The sequence below is a fragment of the Corvus moneduloides genome, chromosome 13 (assembly GCF_009650955.1).
Source record: "Corvus moneduloides isolate bCorMon1 chromosome 13, bCorMon1.pri, whole genome shotgun sequence".
Taxonomy (NCBI): Eukaryota; Metazoa; Chordata; class Aves; order Passeriformes; family Corvidae; genus Corvus; species Corvus moneduloides.
In genome coordinates, this window is record NC_045488.1 from 44,739 (window position 1) to 62,036 (window position 17,298).

Sequence of the window (17,298 nt, forward strand, 5' to 3'; positions counted from 1 at the left end):
GTTACCTGTGGTTCTAAGAACTAGAGCACTGCCCTCGCTCCATTTGCTATGACAGAGCAAATGCACAGTGGGGAGCCAATGTTTTTCCCAAGTCCTTGTTTTGAAACAGATGGGAAGATTTAAATGCATGTTTTTGTATAATAAGTAAATATAAGATTGTAAGATTTTTGAGACATCTTATTTCTGCACTTCATCATTTAAAAGTTATAATGATGATTAATATTAGATTTTAAACAGGAATATCAAATATCACTAATAGAGCCTAATTTAAATATTTCCTGATTCAATTAGTTATATCGATTTACTTTAGATTTAATCTTCTGGTTAAACATTTTTAGTTTATTTACAATTTAGAAATTCTCATATACTTTAAGTTGAAATCCAAAGCATTAAATAAGTCAGGGAGATCATTTTAGAAAGCACAAGTGCTATAAAAATGTTGGAAAATGTTTTCAGTTCAAAGCAGTTACTCAGGAGTTTCATGCTATAGTAAGGTCTGGGGGAGAGGGGTATAAACATTATTGCTAGGGCAGCAGATGATAGTAATACTTAGTGCTGAGAGAAAAAAAATACAGAATATTTTCAAGTTTTCAAGGATTTGATTGTAGCCCTGCTCACGCCTTTGAGAAAATACATTCAAAGCTTCCTACCAAATTTGCTGAATTGCTCATCCCATTTTTGACACTATGGGGCTCCTACAATTAAATGCAAGAAAGTAATTAATCTCCTACTTCTGGTCACTCAAAGTCATTCAGTGAGGTATGACACTTCAACTGTTACCAGAGTAACACAATTAACTCAAGAAGAAAACACTTCTGTATAGAGGAAGCTAGTAAAAAGTTTCTAGGTGTCTGTTTTTTCTGAATTAACTATTAGTTTCTAATACAAGTGTCTGAAACTGTGAAAGGAATGGGTATACATTGTTTAATACAGTAATAATCCCCTAGTACCTTTTCCAGACAAACAGAAGCAGCATCTTGGACCAAAACTCTTTCAAACCCACTACTGAAACAACAACGTCCTCCTCAATAAGGTAGCAGATTTTGGTCAAAAAACAGGGAAGTGCTAGATAATAAGAAGGTAAGCTGTCATGTTATGACATTGCAGCCTCTTGAAGAAAACAGGGCTCTATTTCAAATGCCTGAACCCTCACAGAAGTTGTTTCCACAGTTTTTGTAGATAGGAATAGTGACAACTTATACCCTCTTTATAGGAGGAAAGGAATATGAGAATAACTAAACAATGCCATCACACCATACTCTCCACATCAGACTTTCAGACAATACTCAGTCTCCTAAAAGTATGGACATTACAAACACACCAACCCAGAGCCTGGAGCACACCAGTTACTACCAAATTCCCCAGTTACACCTTGGAGAATCACGATGTCAAATACACACATTTACCTTGCATGGCCAATATCTGGCACATAGGAAGGCATTTCTACTGACAATACTTAGTATGTAAGGTTGAAGTATGAAAACTGTTACTTAACTTCCCTTAAAGATTAGAATACTTAGACCCCACCAACAGATCCCCAAAAAGACTTAATTATAAGCTGCGTGGTCATTATAAGATAAAGCCACAATAAACTTTGATGCTCTCTCCATTCAGAACTTTCCAATTTCATAATGCTGTGAATACATACAGTACAGACAAAACATACTTTCAAATTAACCCAATATTTCGTTTGGTAGAGTTCTATTACCTAAATGTAGGTTAAAAAAAATCAATATCAACAGTATTTTCTATACTTACAAATAGAATTTTTCATCCCATACTGGATTCAAGTTTCCAAAAATAGTTTTTGTTCTTCGCTTGTTTTTGCCAACTTGCACAGTAACATAGGGGTCACTTGAACCAGTTTTGTCCTTAGCCTGTAAGCCCTGAGCACAAAGAACTGCGACAAAAGGAGAGAAATGTGCTTTAGCCCTCATAGCCTTTATTGCCAAGAAGGAAATGAGAAGGACAACAGCAACAGGAAACAAAGCCCTCAAAGTGAGGGCTCCTGAAGGAAAGGTTTTTGGATTATTTTCCCGATGTCTGTAACTCTGGAGACTGACAACGTTTGTCTAACTACCCTTCTGTAGGGTAGTTAGGACTGTATCAGATTTTAAAATACAGTTTAATAGAGTAATAAATATAAAGATTCACTACTGAGCACCAAACTTTTTTATACTTTTCACAAATAACTCAAATACTTTTCTCAAACTTTGGTTTAATCAGAATGGCAAGGAATATAATGCTGTGTAACTTGTCTTAAGCCTGACAGTTCCCTAAAGTTCCCTGCCCCCCAATAAATAAAGTTTCCAAAATTTCTCCAAAGATCCAAAGTAAAGTTTCCAAATTAAAACCTTCAATAATATAAAAAAATACGCCCTGTGGATTATGGAATTAAACATGAGAGGCATGGCTATCATTTGTCATTTGTTCTCCTAAGAGACGAACTGTGATTTTTAGAATAGTTTCTGTGCTATCACAGAGATAGTGACAGTTCAGATCAATTATAATCAACTGTTTATGTATTTGCTATCCTTTCTGACAGTTAATGTGGGTGTATAGTTAATGGATATGCATTTAGTGGCAAATAGAAATACATACAATTTGATTTTCCATCATCATTTATAAAAGTGGAAATCTCAGGAGAAAGCAGAACTGCCAAAGAGCAGCCTACCAAAGACAGAGAACTGCAGCTAAAACACTTGCTCTGGCTCTTACCATTCAGCAGCACTTGGCTTTGTTATTTTGCACATATTATTTAAATCATCTCAGTGCTAACATTTAGTTAACATTCTCTAATGTCAATCATTTTGGATAATGAAGCTCCCTTGGCGTGCTCAGAAAAATGATTACCTAAAAATGGCACCTTGCTCAGCAGATCAGCTCTCAGTGTGAGGTCAGTCATATGTGCTGACTTCAGTGAAAGAAGTAAAATTCTGCTATTCTTTGACACATCCAATTTCTGAAAACACTCTTAGGAATGAAATAACATATTTTGTTTTCCCCATTCACTCTAAATCCACAGGTAAACTAAAAAGGCAAGGAAGTATCCCTTTCCTACTTATGCAGTAAAATTAATGGACAGCCTAGAAAAAGTCTTCAATGATTAAATTGTATGTATTATACTGGCCTGAACAAAAGGTAGCCTTCAGTATCCTTGAGAGGTAGAACTAAAAGTAAGCATATGAATTAAATATGTCCCTAGTGCTTGGTGACAGTCCCGAAATTCCGTAATTATTCTTCTGAATTTCATGCACCACCCCTCAACCTTCAGAATAGCCTCCATTCATGCTGAGGTTTTAATTCAAAAACTGAAATGTTGAAGTCAGAGGACCTGGAAATCTTCATGAGCAACCAGGCTAATGCAATTGGAAGCCATCTGGAATATGTTCAGTGTGAGCAGAACTATACAACATCAGCATCACTAAAATGGAAGTCAAGCAACATGAATGGATAATAAGTTTCAAACCAATGGGATCTGGAATTGCAAGCTCATTGTTTTTTTAATCACTCAAAGCCTATTTTTTGGTGAACTGTAACTCCTGCAGTTGATGGCAAAAAGCGCTTCATTAACACAGGAGATATTGGTAGGAGGTACAGGAGATAGATTACTTTTACTCATCTTCCTTCCTAGAGCATTAGAATATAAAGCAGTTTTAGCAACTTAAAACTCAATTCTTGCAGGTGGCATCATATAAATTCAACTGTTTGTAGATGCACCAAGTATGCAACTGAACATACAGTCCAGCTCTACTTATAAAAAAATCTTGCTCCTGAACCAGAGGAATAGGAAAGAAAGAGCTCTTAGAACAAGAGAAAATTACCTGTGATAGTTATTTTTGCTGACCATTTGGATGTTCCATCCAAAACACTTTGTTTTGCTGCTTTTGTATATTGTACAAAATCTTCTTTAGAAATACTAAACATTTCCTGGATCACTTCAAACACCTCTGGTCTATTTTTCTCTCTAATCTTCATTCTTTCCTTCATAGCACTAATAATATTCTGTGTTTTGTCTTCTGCACCATGTTTGGAACTTTTCTCAGCTGCTCCTGAAATGAGAGAAAAGGTCACCATTGTTACTGAAAATGAACTTTGTTCTTTTTCCTCTCTAGGGTCTCCAGTCAACTCTTGGTACAGCAAGACTTGAAGGAGGATCTTTGTTTCACCTGAACAATACCCCATATATATTCTCTGTGATATGTAAAATTATCAGTTGATTTAGTATAACATGAGGGGTTCATATTCAGCTGCCATCAGTGTTATGTGCTATACCTAAAAATATTTATTAAATCAATACTATTCAGTGCCAATCAGTACTATGAATACATCTCAACATGTGAACAGTAAGGCACAAACGGGATCTCAAAACTCCATCATTGGACACCACACCTGTGCTTGGGTGGTATTAAACTTACGGACTTTTTGGAAAAGAGAGACCACCAAAGAAAATAATATATCACAGGTATGGAACAGGGAGGTTCCCCTCTCCAGTAAAATGGTCATTACTGATAATTTCAGTGAGTATATGGGGATGGTAGAAGAGATCAAGGGATATTATCTACGTGAGAATACTTCCAGACTCTGTTAGCCTGTGGTGGCATGTCAGGCAGAAAATACTCAGGTAACCTGTTTGGGACATCAAAACCACTACAAAGTTTATTTGTTTAAATAAAAAAAAAATAGATTTTAAGGAGACCAAGTTGTTGCAGATTTTATTCACAGTTCTTTTCAGAAGTGCTCTGGAGAGATTTCTCTCTCTAAGAATTGTAACTGATGTCAGAGGCCCTTTAAAAAACAAAGTGAAATTCACCTGATTAAAATGTCCTTTGTCTGTCAGAGGAAAAGGTTTCTCATTAATGTCCCTACAATATACTCTTGAAAAACCCCCAAATATCAATCTTGCAGTTGGGTGTGAGAAAAGAAACATCAGACTTGTATGATCAGAAGGGTATTACAAATGCAGGAAGCAAAAATTTAAATTCCTGCAGTGCTAAACAGGCTATTTCAACTCTTGTAGAGATTAACATATAAAGCAAGATAAAAAATACTAAAAAATTTATAATCAATGACACAGTGCCACCTGCTATAGGCATTGCTGAATTTTGGCTCATATTGTTAAACACTACTCAAAGGCTTGTGGCACTGAATGTCAGAATCACCATTAGCAACAGTCTTCCAGGAAGTCATGAAAACATCATCCAACTAGCCACCCTCAAATCCTGGCAGGATTAAAGTTATTACTTTTCCTTTTAAAGGAATAGTAAAATTAAAACAAAATAATGTTGAACAATTTGCTATGAAGTTATAATTCAGATATTTCAACACTGAAGAAGCACAGAGTTCCTTCTTTACAATACCATCAATCACCAATATGTTCCTTTGAAGGAGTTTTTGTTGAGGCATTCAGCTTGCAATAGCTGAAGAAGAAATTATCAACTCTATAGAGCTGGAAAGGGTCATCTTTCAGTATAAGATTTCAGTGAAGCCTTACAACTCAAATACTACACGCTTTGTTTTCTACCATTTTCAATGTGTCTGAAGGTTTCTTAGCACACTGAGGGCAACAGATATCTATATATACAGAGAGATGTAAAGTGGAAAGGCATAATGTTACAAGATTGGAAAAGTGAGGGTTGAAATACCAGATATCAGTGATCCCAGACTGCCAAAAGGCTGAATTAAATGGCTTCTTCAAGGTGCTTTCCATGGCTACTAAATCTTGAGAAATATTGAAAATCTCTTGGTCAGAGTACCTAATCCTTTTGAATGTGGAAGACCAAAATTCTAGTGATTAAGATTTTCCAGACTAAAAAAATCAGGAATAAGTAGAAATAGAATTAGGTGCTACCATGAAAAAAAAATACCAGTTAAAAAGTTCCCTAGTAATTTTATTACAGAAGAGATGACTGATGAGCTGCCTGGAAAGCATGACAGGTCATTCTTAGAAGATGCAGGAGGGAACTTTTTTTCATTTTCTCTTATTTTCTGCCCTTCCTTAAAAGGTAGAAATGCAACATCATAACTGAATGATAAACCATGGGCACAATCTGGATGGCAATAACATAATCCTGTTAGAAACCTCACTGATTTTTGAGAAAGCACAGATGAAACTGAAATATGTGTTAAAATACAACTTCCTTTAAGTAAATTTCTTTCTCTTTACACACTTACTTATATTGCAACTATGTTTACATCCTCTGTTGCTGACTATCTACTCTGTTGCTGACTAACTACTGCTGTCTATCAACAACTCTTTTCATGCAGTATTGATCAAACTAATTAAGACAATTGCACAGGAAGTTAACAAGCTCCTTTCACCCTAGGGACTGATACAAACTTGACGTGATTGAAATCAATTCTAATTTAATATTGCACCTAGTACTAGAAAGGGATATCTTATTGAAGATTAGAGATCTAATGAAAGTGTTACTGTTTGTTTTCAAAATCTAATTTAGAACAAGTTTATATATTGACCCCAAAGATCTTGAGATGTGAATTCATCTCTACAGTCTATATTAGCAATCATTATATATTAAAAAAAATAAATCACAGAAGTTTGGAGGCCAATACATCTTAGTGATTATGAGATGGGCGAAAGGATGACTGTGATAAAAATAGCTACATTTCACTTTATGACACTGTTAGTGTCATCAGCTTTCTCAGAAATAGATTTAACCAATTGGTCAATTCATGTTTTCAATGGAAAACAAAGAACAGGAACCTCATCTTCAAAGTAGTATACTATGAACACTGAACAATTAACCTGATGCAAAAAATATGACAGAAGGCTCAGAAACATTTGCATACTAATGAGAAGAGTGGGATCCCTTAGGCATTAAATCCCTTAAATATTTTACCTGCAATTTGCCTTCCAGAGGTTTTTCTGTTTCAAGACTCAGTTGTTCAATGTTTTCAGACTGTTCATACCACAGATGACTGCCAACACTATTTATTTTTTGCATATTCTCAGACTTATCATTCATATATATCTGTAAAAACTCAAAGGCATCATGGTGCTCTGAACCATTTTTATGTTTTTTTTTTTTTTTCTGGGCTGGTGATACGGACCAGCAGACAACAGCCCAGTTTCAACCACAGATCAGAATCACAATTAAGCACAGTTAGGAAGTCTGATTTAGAAATTCATCACAAATTTAATCTCCATGGGGTCAGTTGCTCTGGGAAATTTTAATTAGTTCCTGAACAGCACGAACCTTGAGCATCCATCCCTCGTGACAGCTCCTCACACAGAGAACACAGTGAGAAGAAGAAGGAACTGAGTGAAATATCTATGTAGTTTTCCTACATGTAAGAGCTCTGGAACATATCAACAGTGAACAGCATTGCATACCTCCGGCATAATAAAAGCCCATTCCATTCCAAGATCAGAATGTCAGAAAATTTGCAGATCTTGATTTTCTATTGCTTAGAATCTCATTTAATAACTGTGTTGTAATTTAAGAATCATTTAAATACACCTGATACAGTTTCTCAGGAGAATGCAAGGTGGCCAGAGCCAAGCTGGGCAACGGCAAGGAAAAGGAAAGAAAAGGTTGTTTTGCCTTAATTTTAGTGCCAAATGGCTTACTGATTAAATTTTTTTTCCCCTTATGCATATAGGGTTTAATATTTCGAAGTGCAAAGAGCCTACTCACTGTTACATATTTTTGTCTATTATATAGCACATCAATATGACTACAGTAAGTAGCAGGAATTTTTTTTTAATATTTCCTTTGACATTTTTTGTGTTTTGACTTAAGTAAAACAAAGAGGGTTTATGTCAAGTAATAAATTGCTCCGGATATTGGCATAGGCAGTGGAAAGTAAATAATTCACTGAAGTTACCAGGCATTACTTTGTAAATGCCCAGCAACATTTGACAGGTTTCAAGGACAAAAGCAAAACTAACAGTAGGTATTCCATAAAGTTTCTGGCTAGCTTCTCAACTGATGAACATCAACACTCCTTCACTGATTTTGGGTGATCTGGTCCTGCATTTCAGGATACAGCTGAGTGTACACACGAAATCAAAAGATGTGAACTAATACAACACTTCAGCCGTCAGGAAATACTCACTCTGCAAACAGTCAGCATTTAGGAGGTCTTGGCACTTCTCATGGCATTTGACACCACATTCCGTGCACCTCATGCCTTGTCTGGCTATGCCCCAAAGGAGGCCTTCACATTCATAACAATATGTGGGAGTTGTAGCTGTCCACACTTCAAAGTTATGAGGTGTAGTTGATGATATTGGATAGATCAAAGCCTGCAGCGTCTTCTTGAAGACATGTATTTTCTGTTGGGTAAGAAAAAGAAATACTTCAGGTGTGTTGTTTAACACAAGTGAACTGTTTCTAAATGGTATGCCATTAACACTTAAAATGTTACAAAATCAGAATATATATAGAAGTATGAACTAATTTTCAAAATGCTGATTTACTCATTTTGGTTTACATTTTGAAGACAAAAGAACTCTGGATGACTGTTTTGCCTGATTACACAAACAGCAGAGTTAAGCTGGAATCAAGTTACTCAACACAAAGTTGCTATCTTTTTATATTTTAAGGCAGAAGAAGAAAAAATCATCAGCATTACATTCATTGGGGCATTTTAAGTAGCTACCTAAAAAATTCTGAATATTTAATTACTTCCTATAGGAACTTAGACACACGGCACAAAATGCCTTCTGATTAATACACAACACCATCCTTTATTACTTGGTGTCTATATAATCTCATCAAATAAAAGCAAGCCAATTGTAGGGTTCAATTTTATTTGTATTCCTTTAATAGCATCTCACTACTTCATTTTTAAGCATCAAGTTGCTTTTTACTATAGATAAGAATGAGCCATACTCTCAAAAATCCAAACCCATTTCTTGGGCTGTTTCAGCTGAAGACCTATGACTAGTTCTGCTACAAGAACAATTATTAGCTATTTATTGATTAGTACTGTAACAACCTCAATCTCAGCTCCTTAGTGCTTAGTAGGATGCAAAAGCAGTCCCTATAGTATTGCATATAAGACATTGGCTTATATGGGCACAATGGTCTGGTTTGCTTATTTGATCTCTTATTCAGGCACCCAGATCTTCTAGGTCCAGGCAATTTATTGGGAATAAGAAGAGCTCAGCAGCCTGTAGGGCAGCACTAGTCACCACACAAAAATAAGAGCTTAGGTTGGTTGTGTTTGTTTTAGGGGGTGGGTGTTCACTAAACGCATCCGTGACTGCCAGGAACGTACTAAAAGTTCTAGATCCGTTCCCTTATAAATGAATAATTTTTTCTTTTAGAAAGAAGAAACCATATTAAAAAAGATATCACAACGGGATATTTCTGAAAGTCTGCCTGTCCTACCATGTTTTCCTCTGGTGTGGATATAACACGTGGTAGCTCTAATGCTGGCTATACAGCTGTAGCAAGGAAACAACATTTTGGAATTTGTGTGGTTTGTTTATTTGTGCTTTAACATCACTGCCACGGTTCTGACAGTATAGGAAGCAAGGCAGACTTATTCAGTTAAGCATTTGTTAACACTTCCTTATCTTTAATATTCAGCTATGGTAATTGTAGGCCATATGCAAGATATTAACCTGTCTAAAAATATGCTGACATAGTCTTGGTTTTATGCACCTGCATCCCTACTCAAACTTGTGAGATATTCTGCTAATAACAGACTGTCTGGCAAAAATCAAATACCCGTTTTTGTGTGCATATCTGCATAATGTTGCACAGAGTCATCAATTAAAGGACTTTTGCTACTGTGGGGAAACCAGTACCGTGTAGCCATAAATCCACTGATTCACCAGGCCAAGCACTAAAAATAACAAACCCAAATGTTAGGTAGTTTAGGCTGCAACAGCTCTTAGTGAAGTTAATAGTTACTGCTGAAAACAATATCCATCCTGTGAAGCCTGGCCAAAGATATATGGAGAGACATTTCACGGACATTTGATCTGAGCACTTCTGAGAACACTGTAGAACCAAACCAAGAAAAAACCTGATACAGCAGAAAAGACAAAAACAAATACTGAATTGCTCTCCAGGGTGCTTCTTAGCCTATCCTAATAACTTCCCTGAAAGCAAGCAAAGGTGTGCACCAGTTTGATTTGGCAGGCCCTAAGGAGGACTGTGATAGTAATGGCCACCTAACTCTGGAGAATTCATTTTTGTACATTTCTCCACTTTTGCCTTCCATGTTACAGGGACCAGAAAGAAAACTTCAAAACAACCTGAAGTGAATTTATACAGCTTGCTGAGGAATCATGCTTCTCAGAAACCACCGATTACACTCTCCCTCTCCTGCACTCACGTAGCCTCAGTACAAATCCTGCCCTTTCGCCCTGTTCAGCTTCAAAGTTTTTTCACATTATAAATACTTTTAGAATTTTGCCAGTAACTTTTATCTTTTTCTGAAATGTCAGTAAGAAATGAAATGGCAGAGCTCAACAGGCCTTAAAATAAACATTTGAGGGTAAATGAAGTTTTCAGCTGAAAGACACAATTTGTAGATTGGTTTTGCTGCTGAACAAGTTCTTTCCCCTGTTGTTAATAAGGCAAATTGCAAAGAAGAACTTTATTTCTCTTACTGTCTGGAGGCTTTTACTCCTATTACTCTTCTCTTTTTAAATGTTTCTGTTATATGAATTACAGAGCATAACAACATGGCACTAATAACTTCCAATCTAACTACAAAACTAATAACTGGTTTGGCAACATTTAACACTACTAATATATAGGAGAATTATTTAGTTATCTGCTTATCCTCTGAAGGGAAATTCACTTCTGTCATATACCACTTAAGATACTTTTCCATGTCATTGATGTATTATTTTCAAAAACTTGCAGCTCTTTGTTCAACAAAGCAATTAAATGGGTACTCAACTGAAAGCATATCTCTAAGTATTACACTGCTTAAGATGTCTTTGGATCTGTGCTTGAGAACATACAAATTCACTGTGTCATGTGTGTGGTGTACCACAAGGATAGCTGTGACAGCTGGCAAAGCTCAAAGCCTTAACCTCAGGATGTAAGTTTTTGAATAGGTGGCACTTGAGTTTTAATAAAAGGCATTAGTTCAAAGAATTTTCATACTGAATCTAATCAGCCAAATAACCCACACCCACCAGAGTCACTAATATTCCCTCCAGAAAAAGTTAAGGGAGGGTAAAAACCTTAATCAGAGGAGTAACTTGCCCAAAGGGCATTTTTTTTTTTTTCCTTAACTTTCATTGGTGACTCGATTTCTTCACCTGCATTTCACATCTTCATTTTGTGGAGAGTATCTGGAGAATTCTTCTATGCCTGAAAATGTCTGTCCTTTTTGTTTTCAAATCTTGCTCTACCCAGTGTAATGATGCCCTAAGTTATTAAGTTTGGCTGGCTACTACTTAGAGACCAAGTAGAAAAGTAGTGCATTTCCCTTGTTTTAAATATCTTGCAAGAGGTTTTACCTGCTGTACCTTACCTTTATCTGTGCAAGAGCACTCCCTGCCCTTTGGTATGTGTAGTGGGGGCTGGCATAGGACTGGCTTCTCTTATTCACCACTTCTCTGAATTAGCTTTTTACATTTCTCATCAAATGAACTTTCGTGTGTCTAAATGACATTTGCTGTCTGCCTTTGGACTTACATTTATTTCAAGATTTCTTAAGAAATAACTATTTCTGGTACACAGTTTTTCACATGGCATGGTTCAAATGGAGGCCAAAGAGTATAAAGGCATAAAAATACATTCAAATTAATTTTTCCTTTCCGATTCCCCTGAATCGGAATTCAGTAGTTTGTCTGGTTGATGGCAAGCATTGGAGACATGTTTGCACTGAGCTGTTCACTGGGATTTGCTGCCTTCTTTCTTCCTCCTGAACAGGACCCTTAATGCAAGAATCTGGAAGTGCAGTCCGAATTATTCTTTCTTGTCCTGCAGTTGTTTGCAATTAGTATTATCTCTGAAACTTGCAACTTTAGCCCTTCAAAGTCAAAGTCAGTGCCCGGTAGATTTCATATAAGAGAAGGCATTTAAATAAATAGTTGAATCTGTATTTTGTGTTAGGAAAGGTAGTAATACATAATGTTGTTTGTTTAGTAAACATCTTTTAGTAAAGTATATGGAGTATTTTAGGGTCTTTTACTGTTATAGTTTGTATTTTTGTACAAGCTATAACAAAGATGAAAAAGTCTTTATTTTGTACCACTTGGATTCCGTAAGTTTTTCTCTACTATTTTCTCTCAGCTTTGAGCTTCTTCTTAAGATCCCATTGTTCTCCATTCTATCAACCTTTGTTGCTATTTTGAGATTGCAGAATAAAATAACTACTGCCCCTACTGGAAGAACATTTCAAACACCAGCTGTTTTCTACCTCAGCAATCCATCCCTGAGCACCACCAAATCATAACTTGGTGATTACCACGTAAGCACAGACAGTTCACAATAAATCTGTTAAGACTGACGGATGGGTGAATATTTGTGCTATGTGTTCCAGTTCCCAGAACACCTGTCAGTATTTTCTGTTCTCCCATTCTCCTGCTCTGGACCTTAACAACAGTGTAAGAAGAATTCAACTCTTCATTTTTCTTCAGAATAGAATGTATTTTAGAAGGCTACGTATGAACATTTAGAAGGCTATGTAGCAATTTGAGGAACACAAAATGGGTCTGTATTTCTTCAAATTATTGCTTTTGCTTAGTTCAGTCATATAAATCTTCTCAGATCACACTAAGTACTCCTGAAGAAAAGCACCTGTTTGGTTTTTCAAAAAAAATTCTTTTGCTAAATATAAATGAAATCAGTAATGGAAAACCATAACTCACACATTTTACTAGCTATGACAATATGTTTTTTCAAAATATTCTTGTGGTTACTTCTTGAATAAATTAAATATTTGTTCTAGAATCACATATGCTATTAACATGAGCTACATTTAAAAAAAAATAAATCATATAGTATTCCAGCCACCTATAAGGACTGGGAAAAAATGATCACGAAAAACCCATCTTGCAGAGTCCTGTCATTCTAATTGCACTCACAGTGTGATGAAGAAAGAAAGATGATGAAAGATTGCAGGTAAACATGGCACAGTTGGATAATTTAAAATAAAAGGCTTCCCCAAATAACTGTTTTGTAAATCAAAGTTTTCTTGTTTAGACCCTTCTGACTGTCACGGATGTGAGTCAGCACAAGCAAACCTGGTCTTGCTTCTGTGGGTCAGGCAGCAAATTCTGCTCATGTTCCCTGGAAGTTCCTACACAATAAGTGGAATACACTCAATTTCATCCAGTTTGTAGTTTGTAAGGCTGAAATAATTTTTAGAGATCTTTGAACAAAAATTTCTCTGTTATTTAAAAGACTTAAAGCTGTCACTGAAAACACTTACCATTTCATCAGTGTTTATGGAGGTCCGGATGAGCATGGCCATGGAAATACCAGATTTTCGAGCTGCAAGTGTCTGTTTAAGGCAAATACAAAAGAGTTACCAATTATACAAGTAACATCAGCTGTTGAATCTAATAGAAGGCAAATAGTACTTAATTACGCTACTGGATGTAAACAAAACTGTAGAAGATATAAAAACTTTTAGTTCATGTTTGCAGCTCACAATTTTTAAGGTTTCAGTACATAATGCAAGTACACTTTCCATCATCATTCCTGTTCCTTTCAGCAGTGCCCAGCTGAACTGCCATTTCTAATAAAAAACTTGTTATTCAGAGGTTTGTGACTCAGTTTTTTTAAACCACAGGCTGTCACTGTTTTTCCACTTTACCAACCGAATTAATGTGGTACAAGGATAGGCATCCTGCCCTAATTTGGAAGCTGACTGTGCCTGCAGCAACATGGGAGATCATTTTGCAGTAGTCTTACGGTTCAAGTTGTCAGTCTGGATAATTTTTTGTAACTCACTGAGCATTTTAAAACTGTGTGTATGCATATAAAATGCTACTTGTCTTAAATAAAAGACCTCCAGAAACCTTAAAGAATTATTTTCCTTAAAGACAGTATTAATTTAATACACTGGATATGTATGGAGAAACACACTGGTTATCTGAGACAGGAAAAGAGACCAGAACTCCGTGTCTATATGTCCTCATTTAGCCACATAATGGTATATGGACAACTTCTGGCTCTGAAGACAAGGCACTTGGTTGTAGAGATAAACTCTTTTGCTCTAGTACAGTACATACAAAGGGACTGAAAATAAAGTAATTTTAATATACAATAAACATGGAAATTTTATATTCCTTATTGCAACACCCCAGAAATTTAAATGGGTCCTTGAGAATTAACTAGTGAGTATAATGATCAGAAAGGCCCCTGGGGAAATGAGTTCTGTGTGTCTTACAAATAATAATTCAAATCTGAATATCATTTCTGCTATCAGTAATCCTTTTGGACTGACAGAAACAGGTAAGATTTATTCCACTGTGCAAAATATCAACCATAACACTGTTATATTACTGTACTTCACCTGTAGTGCTGTTTTCATTCTACCTTCCTCCTATTCTAAATCATTCCCAGTGTGTTTGTACGCTCCTGCTTTATCTCTGTTCTTCTGTCATCCACTATCTGCTTTGTCATGCTTTGCTGCCCTCGCAGTCAAGCGGTGTGTGGATCAATTATACCACCCACTAAACATAAGCCTGTTGTTGCCTTTGTTGTGAGGATACAGATTTTCACCTAACTCTGAAGTGGGTCTCTGTAGTCCATCCTTACAGAACAATTACAGCAAAAGTTTAAATGATACTTTTTATGCGACATTCTTATTTTTGTGAAATACATACTGGGCCAGAAGCAATTTAGGCCTTCATCAGCGAAGGAACTGCATCATTAATCTCTGGATGAAGAGACAATTCCAATTTCTTCCAAGTATATAATTTTAATCATTGACATATTTAAAATGGATTTCTATTTATTTATTTATGAGACTGTTCAATTTTAATTTTAAATGTTCACTTTCCCTGAACCAATTTTCAATAAGTTTCTCTTGATAATAATTAAATTTGCAGACTGACACAGAATTATTAATCTTGTGAAACCAATTATAGGGTAAGAAATCATCCTTGGCTTAGTAGTATTTGATTCATGGCTCTCCTATTACAAAGAACCCTCCCTTTTTTTTTCTCTTTTAAACTCAGAAATTTACAAACTCCATGCTATCAGATTTTCCATTCTGTTATTATTAAGTAAAAAATTCTGTTTACTTCTCTGTGACCATCCTTTCGTTCTATTTCTATGAATATGGGAAATTCCATGGGTGTGTGCCAGTGAGATTGACAAAATCACAGGAAAGATTAAACAGTGTTCAGACTTCATTTTTTCATACTTTTTGTGACAAAACCCAACACTACAGGACCCACATATCAAAGTTAAAAGCGGCAAGTAAAAATGCTTCTATATCATTAAGAGGAAAAGAAACAATTTTCATAATCAGAAGAATTTTGTGTTTTAAATCAATGTACTTTAAAAGCATTGATCTTTTGATCCCTCTTGAAGCATAGGGCTTTTTCTCAAAGTCTTGCCAAGTACCCATGTACATTTACTTGCCTGCACTATGCCAGTTTTATAGTTTTGACTAGGAAGGGATTTGACGCTTTTAGGTCTCAATTGCACCATCCTAGCCATTCCAAGCAGTAGGGCAATGTGAACAACTCGTCAGGACAGGAGAACAAAGGGCGTAAGAACATTAACCTCAAATATAGGGCAGTGACTGCTGCTGTGTTCTGTCCTCCAGCAATACACCAAAGAAAATGAGCCAGCAGAACTGCAGTTTCATGATATCACTGTAAGCTAATAAACAGATACTATTTCCTGTGAGAAAAAAGAAAATGGGGAAGCAATTTTGACCCTCTCACGTGTCCTTCAAGCCCAGTTCTCCCAAGGGGCGCCCTTGGAATCATGGAGCTTTACTATTTTGCTCCTTAATCAGAAATGTGCCTAAAATTCTAGTGCAGTGCCCTATATAAAATAATGAAGCCTGATAGGAAACAGATAATTAGGCTGTTCTTAATAAAATGTTTGTCACATTGGAAGAAAGTGATACCTAGATGGATCTATGATAAACCAGTAAATTTAAGTCAAATGGATTAAATTTACAGGGATTTTAGTAAAAAAACCCCATAAGGATTATTTCCATTTATGTACCACTGTCAGAACAAACTGCATCTACAAGAGAAAGCCCATAAAATGCATCTGTTCTGAAACACTGAAGTTGGTGGTAATTCAACGGCATGAAGCACTGAAAACATAGCAGCGTCTCTTTTCAAGTATGGTATGAAACAAGGAGGAGCGAGCATTTTGGAAAGAGAAAGGAGGAAAAGCTGCCAGATTAATCAGTGGGAAACAAGATGACAGGGTATATGAATACAATGAGAAAACTTCTCCTCCTATTGCCTCTGTTTTTAAGTAGCAGCAAGAAAAAAAGGTAAGTGCAGCTGATCAGCTGGACCCCCCAGGAAGTCCAGAGCATCAAAAGAATACAGTGAGCAACCGGAACCTGAAGTGTTTCACCCCTCTCCTCTAACAGGACACAGATTTGTTAGCAGTTTATACTTGTTTACTCTCCCAAACTGATGTCCAGATACTACCTAATGTCTTTCCTTATGTGAAAATTTGACCTGCAGAGAGTAAAGACCTTAAGTACTGTTGAAACATAAATATAAGAACAAATTAAAAAAACCCAAAAAACCTAGCAAAAACCCCAAACAGTAAGAGAAGATGATAAAGCAGACTATTATCTATTTAATTTTAATTTGTTTTGCAACTCCCTAATACAGGGTTTAAAATCAATTAGTCTCCTTTATGCTCAAGGCCTTCTAGATTACCTAGTAACTTGTATCTACACTGTCTAATTTATTACCTCCAAATTTGCCTTAACAGCTTAAATAAATAAATATAATTAGAAGTCATTCTAGCAATAACATTGAAAAATGGTAACTGTAAGTAAAAGCAAATTGGACTCAAGCTATAATTGTATGTTAAATGATCAATTGTGTTGGGGAAAAAAAAAAGAAAGAGAAGTCCTCTATCACAACAAAGTAAGCAAGCTGGGTCTTACACAGCTGAAAGAGCACAGAGGAACAAACAGTCAGGCTAATGTAACTGTTCATGACTGCTGGCTGTGCCCTGCAATACTCATCCCTCTGGTTTTACAGAGCGTTTCAGTTTCCCTGATCATCATCTCTTTTTTCCTTTAAAAAAATCTACAGACTCCTATCAGCAGGTAAAAAAAATTGAAGACTAAGTATTTTTTATCACGTTACAAATGCTAATATTTTTAATGTGATGCAAAAGTTACCCACTAGAG

At 36.0% G+C, this 17,298-nt stretch overlaps 1 protein-coding gene across 3 annotated transcripts in view; it reads right to left on the minus strand.

Moving 5' to 3' along the window:
• Positions 1–17,298, minus strand: part of UNC13C (unc-13 homolog C) — a 405,035-nt gene that overhangs the window by 39,812 nt on the left and 347,925 nt on the right. For all 3 annotated transcript variants that reach the window (XM_032123409.1, XM_032123408.1, XM_032123410.1), the window contains 4 exons: positions 13,375–13,446; positions 8,080–8,299; positions 3,825–4,052; positions 1,759–1,900 (listed from right to left, as the gene is read on the minus strand). In XM_032123409.1, coding sequence (XP_031979300.1) covers positions 1,759–1,900; positions 3,825–4,052; positions 8,080–8,299; positions 13,375–13,446 — 662 coding nt within the window. The remainder of the gene's footprint in view (positions 1–1,758; positions 1,901–3,824; positions 4,053–8,079; positions 8,300–13,374; positions 13,447–17,298) is intronic.